Here is a 13,463-nt window from a genome sequence, read left to right on the forward strand (position 1 = left end):
GCTAAGGAGTGTTTTGTAGCTCTGTGAGAGAACTAACTCACATACTGGGTATCTCATAATCTGTGCTAAGGATTAAGTGAGATACCAGAGGTCGAGTAATGAACTCAGGACCTGGGCATATTAAATACCCAAGTACTTTGGTAACATAGAATTTTATAACTGGAAGGGATGTTTTAGCTATAAAATAAAATTTTCATCTCAGACAGAAGACTTAAAGTCTCTAGAAATATTAGCTTCAATCAGAAGCTAGTTATTTCTTTTTCTAATAAAAAGAAATAGCCACAAATAAAAGAATTCTCCTGAGAGTCTTTCTCTAAGTTTATACATGCAGAACCAAGCTATCTTCCCTTCTTATTAATAAAAGCACAAAGGCACAAGATAAGTAAGGTAAACAGCTTCTGAAAAATATGCATTAAATTTACATCAGGTTGCATGACCATACATTTTTGTAAAGAAAAATGATCATTCCTTTCAGGTGATATAAAATCCAGGAGATTTAAATCAAACCCAGCCTCTGAAAAAACAAGCAGTCTGGGTTGTGTTCAATACATTAAGGACCACCTGCATCGCTCTAGTCAATGGTCAGTTACCATAAGCATCTAATATTGGCAAAACCATGCCAATTAAAGTTTCACAGTCCCAAGCTTCAGAGCTGTCATAAGTGTGTACAGTGGGTTTCCAGTTTGCTGGAAGTTGATCCATTTTCACTTATACAGTGTGGTACTCACTCAAGCATTTCCCTTCCTCGTACCTAGAACGTATAAACCTCCAGTACACTTTATGAGCTAATGGTCTGTACAGCGTCTTGATTCACTGAGACCCAGGGAGGAATGATGTAACACATTTTCCAACAGAAGATATGCTCACTGAGGCAATGTTCAAACCAGCTGCTGGCAAAGGCAACCCAAATTCTAAGGACCACCAAAAAACAACATAGAGCTTTTTTTTTCTACCAGGTTAGAGTTACCGCAAGGTAGGTATGGAGCCCGCCTTCCCAGTGCCAATCTCTCAGCTGGGGACAAAGCAGCTCTTGTTAGTGTTTGATTCTAAGAAGTGCAGTTTGTTAAGGCTCCAACCTACCATCACTGCTTCCCCTGAGGACTACATCTGGCGAAGGTGTCTGCCGGGAACGGGAGCCAAAGGAATCCAGGCTGTCGAAGGAATCATCTCTGCCGTGTCGAGGGGGAGAGAGGGAGTCGCTGCGCTCGGAGTCCCAGCAGTCGATGTAGCCACTGTCTCGAATACTACGTTTAGGGCTCTCAATGTCATCAGTCTCCTGTTCAAGAAGAAAACAAAAGGATTACAGACGTTACTGCAACAGACACAGAGCCTATGAATCTCAGGAAAATCAGTCCCCAGTGGTCTCCAAAAAATCCTGCATAGAGAATCACTCTGGAAAGGCTACAGCAAGCAGTTATCACATTGATTATCATCTGCAAGTCAACATTTCATTCTTCAACCCTTCCCTGCTACAACTTTCTCAATCAGAAAAGCACACATTAAAAAAAAAAAAATCCCCAGGCATCTCGTAGTCCACAATGTTAAAAAAAATTCGAGAAATTAAGAATAAAAGATCAAGTTTGGATTCACAAGAATACGATAAAAGATGAAAAGAAAAATGAAAAACGAAAACCTTAACCTTGACCCGTCTTTCAGGATCCATAACTGCATCTCTGTTCCGGGACCCAGCCCCTAGTTTAGCTGCACAACTGCTTCTGTTTATGCTGGCTGGCTAAGGCACACAGCATTTGTTTTTGCAGCAGAATCAGTTTCATAAAATCCTGGAGCAGTATGCTTCATCTTCTGCTACCTTGAAGGGAAATTCCTGCTCTGAAAGGGAGCTGTCTTTTCTGGGGCAAAAAGTTAAAAAAAAAAAAAAAGCAGTGAAAATATGCAAAATGCTTTTCCTGATGCTTCAGAAGAATCCAGGCATGCTCTCACTCTCGGCCAGCTCTTGGCGCTGGGGGAGCTGAAAGCACTTGTGGCTGACCCACATGTTCAGAGCAGTGAAAACAATGGCTGTCTTTGACAGCCTGTGATTATAAATTCTTTCCAGCGCAAGCAGCACATACTAAAACACTGAAACTCCAGCAGAAGAAAGGTCAGTCAAAGCCATCCTCACCCTCATATTATAATAAAAGCCTTGTTCCCGCCAGTGTCTTAGCATTAATTACAAGAGTCCAAGCTGACGAAAACAGAAATAACTCCGGTCACTCAAAGATAAACCTCAGTTTAATCTCTCCCAGACTGTTGCTTAAAATCAGGGCTGTGAATGACATCCACAAAGACTGGAAGGTCCCACTGCAGATTTCGTGAGATGCTCAGACAGGTCCCCTCCACATTCCCCATAGAAAGGAATAAAAAACAAAAACAAATATACTCCATGTTAGCAATTTTTAAACATTGTCTACACTGACTTTTATGCCCACCACAGCCAGTGTCTCTGTAGGAAGTTCCTCGTCCGGCGGCTTCTATCAGTTATAACCTCTGACTCTGACTTTAGTTAGATCCTCTGACTCTCCCCAGTGGGGGGCCCTCTGGGGGGACAGAGTGGCTGTCATTCACAAGGCACACACAGATCTTGCATCAGGACTCAGAGTGAGCGAGAGGGGAAGGGAAGTGTGCAGAGGGGCACCCTGCAGCCGCAACACTGAGGACCTGAATACGGCCTGGGTGAGTTCAGCCGACATGACCCTCTGGAGGAAGGCAGAAATTCCAGTTATGGAAATGAAGGTAGTCTACTTGTAGGTCAGAAGTTAACCAGGACTTGTACAAAAGCCAGGCCTGACTTTTAGCAGGAAAAGGAAGAACTCGTGACTAACTGAAAATTATATATCTAAATTGGATATGGTTTTGCATTTAATTTCTTTGGAAATGCAAGCAATTATCTTGGATTATTTATTCACTGAGAACAGGCCAAGTGGCTAATGTTATTGAACACTTACTCTGTGTCTGGGGCTATGCTTGATGCTTTTTGTAGGCTCTATTATTCAATCCGTACAACCTACTCCCCAGTGACGTGGCTGGCATTGTCCCCATTTTATAGAAAAGAATCAGAGAGTTTGAGTAACTTGACTGAGGTCACGCAGTAATCAGCCAAGCTGTGATTCTGACAAAGGACTCTGTCTCCAACTACCAAATGGCAAAAGCTGACAACATCTAAAGAACTTCAGTATAGTGACGGCTGTCATCATCAGCATCACCTCTTCCAACTGCTGTATACTTACTGCTTACTTACACTTGCATGCTAAATCACTTCAGTCATGTCTGACTGTGCAACCCTATAGACTACAGACCACCAGACTCCTCTGTCCAGGGATTCTCCCAGCAAAAATACTGGAGTGGGTTGCCAGGCCCTTCTGCAGGAGATCTTCCCAACCAAGGGATCGAACCTGTGTCTCTTATGTCTCCTGCACTGGTAGGTAGGTCTTTACCACTAGTGCCATCTAGGAAGACCCATGCTTATACTGGATGATGCTAACCTGGAGAGAGCCCCTTCACTAAATGCTGTTTATGCCTAGATTCCCAACCTATACCTGCTGCAAAAGAGAAACAGTTTAGAGTAGGTTAAAATCATGGTCTTGGAAGCTCAGCTGACAGTTTAAATCCTGGCTCCACCCCTTGTCAGCTGTCTGACCTTGCGCTAGTTATTTTACCTTGGCCAATTTCAGTTTTCTCATCTGTAAAATGGAGCAAATAATATTTATCTCATAGGGTTGCTGGGAGGGTTAAATGTATTACTACATGGAAAGCATTCAGAAAAATGCCTGATGCGTAAGTGCTCAAAAAATGTTAGCTATGCATTCATTTGGCATCAATGTCAATATATAAATCATACAAAATTTATAACTGCAGTTAAGGACATAATCTTATATAAACACTGACACTCTTCTATTTCCTTCTCCATTTATATCCCATAACTAGATGCCTTGGGCCCAATTTCCCATCAGGGAGGGCAAATACTTAGGAAGCCCACATCTAAAAACGACACAATTTTACAAGCTGCTTGGTACAGCATTACAAAACTGGATTTTCAAGAAAATAGTATCAGATTTTGTTTTCTTGGGCTCCAAAATCACTGTGGGCAGTGACTGGAGCCATGAAATTAAAAGACACTTGGTCTTTAGGAAAGCTATGACAAACCTAGACAGTGTATTAAAAAAGGAGACATCACATTGTCGACCAAGGTCCATATAGTCAAAGCTATGGCTTTTCCAGTAGTCATATATGGATGTGAGAGCTGGACCATAAAGGAGGCTGAGTGCTGAAGAACTGATGCTTTCAAACTGTGGTGCTGAAGAAGACTCTTGAGAGTCCCTTGGACTGCAAGGAGATCAAATCAGTCAATCCTAAAGGAAATCACCCTGAATATTCTTTGGAAGGACTGATGCTGAAGCTGAAGCTCCAATCCTTTGGCTACTTGATGCGAAGAGCCGACTCACTGGAAAAGATTCTGATGCTGGAAAAGACTGAGAGCAGGAGGAAAAGGAGGCTACAGAGGATGAGATGGTTAGATAGCATCACTGACTCAATGGACATATTTTGAGCAAACTCTGGGAGATGGTGGAGGACAGAGGAATCTGGCATGCTGCAGTACCTAGGATCACAAAGAGTTGGACACGACTCAGTGACTGAACAACAACAACAGCAAGTATCAGGAAGGCTTTCCCAGACACCCAAATGTCTCCCCTACCCTACCCTACAAACCACAGGAGAAGAGAAAGGAAAAAAAACCCTGAAAGTCAACATGCTTCTTGGAGCTTCAGCTGCTTTCTCACAGGTAGTTCTGGGAAAGAAAAATAGAAAGCCCATTCTGTTCATGACTTCATAGGAAGCCAAGAATAAAACCTTGGATCAAGTGGGAGCTGGAAGCTGAATGGCAGCTTGACAAATGTAAACCAGGCCACCTGCGGTCATCCTTGGCCACAGAAACCTCAGGGTGAAGCAAGACATTGGAAACAAAGATGTGGATGTTAGCAGGATGAACAATTATATTGGATTCCATCAAGTCACCCAAAGGCAAGCTTTGTGAGAGGGGTTAGAAGATATGAACAACACAAAGGCTTGCACAGTCTAAATGCTCCTTTCTTCACGTCTATTATGTTGTCTATGCTTCCCGTCTAGTTGCCCAGTAGCTGCATCCTGTCTTCTGCAGAGAGCACTCCAAGGAGAGGGGATAAGACTTAAGGCTCTCCAGTGTGCTAATTGTCGGTTGTTCCAATAAAAGTGTGTTAATGAATGGGGTGGGAACTACTAGCTTCCACAATGTTTTTGGATTATTTCACTCATCTGTCCTCTTCTTATTCTCCTTTGTTGGAGATAATGAGAACCAGCTAGGGTTGGTGAATGACTTACGCTTTCTGAGAAACTCCAGACGCCTCTGTTTTACTACTCACCATTTTCTGCTTCTTTTGATTTATAAGGCGGTTAAATTCTATTCTGGAGTGTTTTAGGTTCTACTTTTTCAGCCTGATGAGCTGTCTCCACCCACCATGCTCTGGTTGGGAAATTATTCATTCCACAGATACTGACCAAGCATCTTCTATGTGCCAAGCACTATCTCAGTTCTGGGGACATAATGTTATGCAAATTTGAGAAACACCCTGTCCATCTTGGGCCCTACACTCTAGCAGGGAAGGAAAAAAGCAAACAGAACCACCAATAAATGAAGACAAAGTTGGACTGTATGTATCATGAAAAAATAAAGCAGATTAAGGGAAGAGAAGTTGATGGTGGCTGTCATCTAGGGCAAGGTCTTGTATTTGTTGGCTTATCCAGCTCTCCCCTCTTTATCCCCATGTTCTGCTAATACCCCTCACCATCTGAAACAGGAGTAGTTTAGGCCAATCATGGTATAACTAGCTCCTGGTCACACTGACTAGCTCAGAAATAGAACCCACACTGGGCCAGAGTACACCCCAGGAATTTTCAACTGGAGCCAGAGAGGAGAATTCCTTGCCTTTCTGGGCAAGGAGCTAGAAGCAGAGAATTCTGGGGATGCTGTTGGCCATAGTCTCTGCTATGGGAGAATGTCTACCTATAGGAGGAGAGGATGAATTCAAAGACAGACAGGAAGAGATGAGAGAAAGAAAGAGAGAGGAAGAACCTAGAAAGTCAACATAGTTCCAGACCCTGAGATCTCTAGGGCCACCCTCATCCCCTCGGTTCTTCCTTTAATCTCACTATTCTTGTAGTAAGTCCCCTTGGCTTAGCTTAGGTGTCCCCTCCTTTGGAAGACCTTCTCTGACATATCTAGTCCCAGTGAAAGGCCATTATCACTATTTCTTCAGAGACCTTCACTGTCTAACACAATAGCAACCTACTATGAACACCTAGTATGTGTCAGACACTTATGTTAAGAGCTCTACATGTATTAAGTGCACTATAGAATAAGTTGTACCATAGTTAATCATTTTTATGCACATTTCTCCTACTAGAAAAAAAATGAATATGAAATAAATTGGTGCTAGCCTCCTTTGTGAAAGAAAAGCTTTAAATTTCAAATTTACTTCAGTCTGTGTAGAGATTCCAGTTGTCTCTCAGTATCTGTTTTTCAGTTCTCTTTCAGTGAAAATACTCATAATCTGCTTTTTATTTTTTAGTTGGAGGCAGGACATTTTAATTTTATTTATTTATTGGCTGTGCTGGATCTTTATGGCTGTGTGAGCTTCTCTCTAGTTGCAGTGAGCAGGGGCTACTCTCCAGTTGCAATGCACAGGCTTCTCACTGCAGTGGCTTCTCTTGTTGTAGAGCATGGCTCTAGGGCATGTGGGCTTCAGTAGCTGTGACATGTGGGCTGTAGTTGCAGCTCCCAGGCTCCGCAGCACGTGGAATTTTCCCAGATCAGGGATCGAGCCCATGTCTCCTGCACTGGCAGGCAAATTCTTTACCACTGAGCCACCAGCAAGGTCCACATGCAGTTTTTAGATGAAATAAAATCTACTTTCCTCAAGTCTTTCCTTGCAGCTAGCAACGGATATGTGACCAAGTTTAAGTCAACAGGATGTGAGCAGAAGTGTAGTGCATGACTTCCCAGAAGTGTCTTTAAAGTAAGGCACAGAGCTTTCTTCTCATCTGTGATGTCTCTTGGTTAAGAGGAGGATGTGAAGGCTAAAGCTTACGTGGCTACCTTGGATCAAAAGGCTATGAGCTGAGGATCATGGAGTAAAAAGACAGTAGGCCCCAGCTGGTCACAGAACCTCCACACCAGTCCTGGACAGCTCATGTCCAGATCTTACTTATGCGAGTTTGACATAAAACTCTAGTTAATCTAAGCCATTGGTTGAGTTTTCTGCATTTACCAGCCAAACTCAATCCTAATTGATAAAATGAGATAATACACAAAATGAGATAATACACACTATTGTTGTTTAGTCACTAAGTCGTATTCAACTCTTTGTAACCCCATGGACTGCAGCACACCAGGCTTCCCTGTCCTTCACCATCTCCCAGAGTTTGTTCAAACTCATGACCATTGAGTCAGTGATGCTATCTAACCATCTCATCCTCTGTAGCCCCCTTCTCCTCCAGCCCTCAATTTTCCCAGCATCAGGATCTTTTCCAATGAGTCAGTTCTTCACATCAGGTGGCCAAAGGATTGGATCTTCAGCATCAGTCTTTCCAATGAATATTCGAGTTGATTTCCTTTAGGATTGACTGGTTTGATCTCCTTGTTGTCCATGGGACTCTGAAGAGTCTTCTCCAGCACCACAGTCTGAAAGCATCAATTCTTCTGTGTCAGCCTTCTTTACGGTCCAACTCTCACATCCATACATGACTACTGGAGAAACCAATATAATATTTCCAGGCATCAAATAGACCAGTGAAGTTCAGGTGAGTTACTCTCTAGTTTACAAAGAGATATGGGAGTACCACAGCTAGTTTTTTTTAGTTGTCATGCTTTGTCCAGTGATACTAACTATTCCCTTGTGTCCTGTGACATCTATATTCATTAAAAAGGTAACAGCTGTTCACAACAGCAGGTCCTTTCAAGGCAGCTGTTAATAACTAACTATCTCAAAAGAAAGGGAAGTTAGGAGAGACTCTGCAGCTGCAGAGACCAAGAGATGCTCAGATTTTTAAGGAGCCAGACTAGCGGTAAGAAATGTCAATAATGAGAAGAAATTACATTTCCAGAGAATCAAGCAGGGAAACTATGAGGCAGAGCTTTTAAATAGTTTAAAACAGATAATCCATCTATCATTATCCAAGTCCAAATTTAACAAAAAACAATAAACATTTAGATTTCACAAAACCAGACTAAAGCTTACGTTTGTGCTTTGCCTAAGTAACTCTTTTGAGTGAGATGAAGATTAAAGGACAAATAAGAGTTAAGACTAAGAAACAATGTGTTTGAGCGGTGTGTTTATTTTTCAAGGAATTGAGCTTAAAGGACTTTGTTTATATGTGCTATGACCAATATGAAAGCTTTGTCCATTTAAACATTCATGAGCCAGCCTGTTTCTAGCCAAACACAAAGAACTGTCAGAACTATTTGCTTTAAGGAAAAAAGAATAAATTGTTAGAAAATTGCAGTAAATTCTTGCTTTCAGTATTAAAAGTAAAACTATAAAATACAGAATGTCTTTACTGAGGTCTCATTAGTGCATTTAGTTTCCATGTTAGAGGAAAGAGGAGGAAGGCATTAGTTATCTTGGCTGCACTATGGGTCTTTTCCAAAACCCATGGGTGCTACTGATTCCAAATGAGTCTTACCTACTCATTGAGGCTTGGGGGTGGGGCTGCTCCTGGGTGATACTATATCCTAGTACTTTGGGTGAATTCTTCTTTACTGCCACATCTTTAACAGGCACACATAAGCAGCCACACACAAAACACACTACTTTTTACACAAAGCTCTATTACAATGTTTTCCAAATGCTCAGGTCATTCAAATGCAACGGTCATAAGATACGCATCTTAGAAGAGTATGTTTCTAATTTTTCAGAGACCAAGGCAAGAACTTGGCCAACGCTACCTCACCCATACCAAGGCCCTGACAGGTAAGCAAAATGACCTTTAGGATCAAAGTGCACAGCAAGTCTTCATTTTTGTATAATACTGTATTGTTTCATTCAGGCATTACTTCCCCAAGAAAGTAGGCACTGAGCTCTTTGGCACCCAGAGTCATATACTGACAGATTGAATTTGCTCTTTGGGAATTAAAGTTGGATAGAGATAAGCCCACCCATTCTCAGAAGGGAATAAAATTTCAGGTAGGTGTGGGGTATAGCAGGCAAAGCTGTCATTGGTAAGACAAGTGGTCATTTCCTTGAGCACATGACATCTTTGGCCTGTGCGATTTTATCACGCGGACCTGTAATGATCTTAAAAGCAAGCAAATGTGTTGCTTTCCTCACAGGATGAGGAAGAAAAGCCAAGTTACCTTTCTCATCTGAGCCAGCAAGCCTTCAAACTCCTTCAGGTTCAGCGTAGTCCCACTGTACGAGGCACAGCTGTTCGCTGCTTTGCCCAGCCAGTAAATGGTCACTAGTACCTGTGATACAGAACCAGGCACAAAGAATTACTTTTCAACTAAGAAGTCAATAATGCTCCTCTAACAGGAAAGCAGGAAGAGAGAATGTGAAACACTAATTTACAAAAACCACCTTCCATGATGTATCCATTCTAGGTAAAATTGTTTTACTAGGAACCCGATGCTGCATCAGTCAACACAAACATGATTCAGTAGTGAAAATAAGACCCTAGTTTTAGGAAGAATTTGGTTGTGAGAATGTGAACAGGAAGGAAAAATAAGTTTTCCAAAACTATTTTCATATCACGAAGGTTTCAAAACCAGGAAGCAAAACTTTTCAGAAACTCTGGAGTCTTTACTCAGACAAGCAATGAAACAGGTTGTCAATTCCTTTCAAGAGTGGTACTTTTAAAGGCCCATAATTTCTACTTGCGGGCACAGAGGTTCTGCTAAGGCCATTAGCAAAAATTTTTCAAAGGAGTGAGAAAGGGTAATTAGTGGTTTCCAGCACAAGATCAACAAAATATATCTAATTAAAGTCAGAGGACAGCAATGTAATGAAGAATACATTCTGCAGAGACCTAGCTCTGGGGTATAGTTAGTTAGATTCCTATTAATCTGAGATGGGAAATTTGGGGGTGGCCAAGACTACTGCCAATTAGCAACCGTTTGAATGTTTAAGAATGTTTATGAATATTTACTGGTCTGAAGCTTCAGTCCTAAGTTAATTTTGTCCTGTTTTTCCAAAGAAACTGTCCACAAAAGTGAATTCTCTTTACACTGATTTTCACACAGAACCCCACAGGGGTCATCTGAAGATGAGCTCCATAAAGTTGAATGACCGGGATCTCAAGCCTATGGAAAAGCTAAGACTATGATTTTCTTTTCACATTTGGTCTTAATGCTTCAGCTAGGCTGGGAAGTATTTACTGTACCTCCCTCTATTTGCTAGGCCAGAAAATGCTTTGGACAACATGATATATGTACAAGCTTCCAGATGGCAACAGGCCCAAAATATGGTTATGTGCATCATTGCTACGATGTGATTTGGTTTTCTACCTCTGTGGGAAAATGTTAATTTAAGAATCCTTCAAAACTTCCAGAAATTCTTTTTTAAATGATTACTTAGAAATAAATTTCTAGAGTACAGACAATTACAGATGTCAGGACATGAACTAGGCCCATAAAATAACTTATGTGTGCTACGAGTATGAGGCTGTCTTGAAAAGTGTAATAGGAGAACAAAAGACAGACTGTGTTGTGTTTTAGATTATGGGGTTTCTGTTTAAAATTGTATGATGAAAAATGTACATAACCCTGGTTTTATAGAGGAAGAAAAAGGAGGTAAGATTGAGAATGTCAGTCAAATATAATAGCACCCTGGAAATTTTTTAAAAAGTGGAGGGTCACAGCCAATTTTAAAATTTTATATACAGAAGGTCATTTCATACACTCTTCAATTTAAACTTAAAAGAGCACTAATGTGCTTGCCATTGGAAAATAAGATCTAACTAGAAAAAGATGATTTTGGAAGGTACTAATAAAAACCTCAAAAGATTAATAGCAAAAAATACACAAAACGTACAGGCTCACAAGTCAACAGTATTTATATTATACTAATATTTTCCCAAAAACAACTTGCCCAACTGCTTAATTTAATAACCCCATCTGTGCTTACCAACGAGAAGGAAGTAATGTTAGTGCTCAGACAGATAGATCATTCTGTGTTTAAGAAACCAAATTACAAATAGAGTGCAAGCTTTCATTTATTTCAGATAGAGCTCTTATCTAATTAAAGAGACATCCCCCCCGAAAAAAACTACCATTTTTATTTCTATCACTGACATTAATTTTTCTATGAGAGGCACATATACTTGTTTTCTAAGAGTGATTCTTTCTAGCTAGGCATTCAAAAGGCACTCAATTTGTGAGGTAAATTTTATACCTGAACCATCAGCGTTAAAAGGAGAAAAGCTTAGAAAGTGAAGCCAAAACACTTACATTTTTCAGCTTCCTACTATAATCAAGACTCCTAATTAGGAAAAAGGAAAAGAAAATATGATCAGTTTCTTCAGTGTGATCTTCATTTCAACATCTCTAAGATACATGTGAAAGCTAACAAATATAATGAAATCATCAGAATATATTATTTTTAGGGTCTACGATTAGTAATTTCAGGTACTAAATAAAATTACTTAGAAAACAAAATATAGAAGGATAAGATGGGATTAAAATTCCATAGTATACCATGGAAAGATGAATGTTTTGTAACATCTGGAAAATGAAGAATTCCATTTAAAACTAGTACTGTTTATATTTGTATACTCAAAGCTGAACTGTTCAAGTAAAATTTTGCCTAGGTTATATATCACTGTCTTACTGAAATCTGACTGCACTTCCAAAATCTTCTTTATACAAGCACTTTTAACAAAGGTCAAAAGCTACTTAATTAAATAGACCTGAAAAATATATGTAGAATAGGCAATACTATCCAAATATTTGTTCTCTTCTGCTATGGACATAAATTAGTGTTGGGAATTAGCCATTAGCAGGAAAATATGCATGCTATGTTCAAATATACACACATGCATTCTTAAATATACAGAAATGTTTATTCTCAAACTATAAACAAAAAAAGCTACTTGGTGGTACTTTCTAAATATTCATACAGTGAAATATAAAAATTTCTTCTAAATTATTCTAAGTTTTCTTTAGCATGTCAACAAATAAATACTAGGAAAACAAATGCTACATTTCTTTTTTTTCCACAGAACTTCAGTTGGGGGTTGGGGAGGGAGAATGTAATTCTATTGAAAAAACTAGTCAAGAATTCCTTCAGATATTTAGATCACAATTACCTAACTGCTGCATATTCTGACCCAAAGTACAGATTAATGAACAGATGCACAATTTTAAGTCAACTGAGATTTGAGGGAACAGAAGACAACACAGTCCACATTAAGGATATAAACCATCAACAGACACTTGCATTGTAAGAAGCAGTGGTCCAATTTGGATTTGATTAAGAGCATGTTTCATATTCCCTGCTATTAACAGAAAGAATGATATGTCATTAACTGCTTAGGTGTTTGCTAGGATTTTTAAAAACTGAACAACAACAACAAAACTACATGAAAGCAAACAAAACTCTATTAAAGACTTGAATTTTTTGTGAGAAACAACTTAAGAACAAGAACCGTAAGACTTTTTCTGCATTGACAATGAACATTTTTTGACTAAAACTGTGACCCAGTTCTGAAAAAAAAGTCACATTTGGCACATGCTAGGAGCTCACAAAACATTTGTTGAGTGACTTCCACATAACAACCAATTATGTGAAAATGCTCCTAAATTTTTCAGAGACATCCTTGGGAGCAACCCAAAGGCTTCCTCCTTTCCATCCAGTTGCTACAATTCTCTAGAATGATATTTGCTGCAAGCCCTTTTGGATCATGCTTTCATTTCTCACCAAGGTTGTCTAGCACCCATTACAGGTAGAGTTCACGAAATTACACACCCAGTAATCATTTGCAGGTTCTCCCTCTTTCTTTCTCTACTCAAGTTACTTCTCAAAAAAAAAAAAAAAATTACTTAGAAAGAAAGCTAATCTAAAGAGTACTTTTAAAAAGACAATTTGAAAAAGTATCAAAATTATATATGTATATGTTGGCCAATTTACTTTTCTGTACAGCAAAAACTGACACAGCAGTGTAAAGCAACTATACTCCGATTTAAAAAAAAGCATCAAAATTTTCTTTTGGGGATCCACCCCTCTACCTATTGCTTTCACTATTAACTGGTGTCAACAGGATGTTTTCCATCTCTGCTAACGTTTGGCTCAACTTTCAGAGGGGAAAGCAGAAAAATATAGCAGTTTCTACTTTCATTTACCATAGCTATGATATCCACATGTGTCACAAATGTCCCCAGACAGTACTAAGTTAAACCAGCATCACTTACAGAAAAGTTGTGAAGCAGATAGTTCATT

At 39.7% G+C, this 13,463-nt stretch overlaps 1 protein-coding gene across 50 annotated transcripts in view; it reads right to left on the reverse strand.

Annotated features, from left to right (window-relative positions):
* Positions 1 to 13,463, reverse strand: part of LIMCH1 (LIM and calponin homology domains 1) — a 385,789-nt gene that overhangs the window by 91,912 nt on the left and 280,414 nt on the right. For 26 of the 50 annotated variants that reach the window (XM_081591256.1, XM_081591231.1, XM_081591043.1 and 23 more), the window contains 2 exons: positions 9,386 to 9,496; positions 1,081 to 1,276 (listed from right to left, as the gene is read on the reverse strand). In XM_081591256.1, coding sequence (XP_081447382.1) covers positions 1,081 to 1,276; positions 9,386 to 9,394 — 205 coding nt within the window. In that variant the 5' untranslated portion in view covers positions 9,395 to 9,496. Of the gene's footprint in view, positions 1 to 1,080; positions 1,277 to 1,639; positions 1,928 to 9,385; positions 9,497 to 11,476; positions 11,508 to 13,463 lie in introns of those variants that run through there. The other 24 variants (XM_081591125.1, XM_081591084.1, XM_081591077.1 and 21 more) reach the window with 3 other exon arrangements.

This window comes from Giraffa tippelskirchi, chromosome 1, assembly GCF_054371585.1.
Source record: "Giraffa tippelskirchi isolate mGirTip1 chromosome 1, T2T-mGirTip1v1.2.pri, whole genome shotgun sequence".
Taxonomy (NCBI): domain Eukaryota; kingdom Metazoa; phylum Chordata; class Mammalia; order Artiodactyla; family Giraffidae; genus Giraffa; species Giraffa tippelskirchi.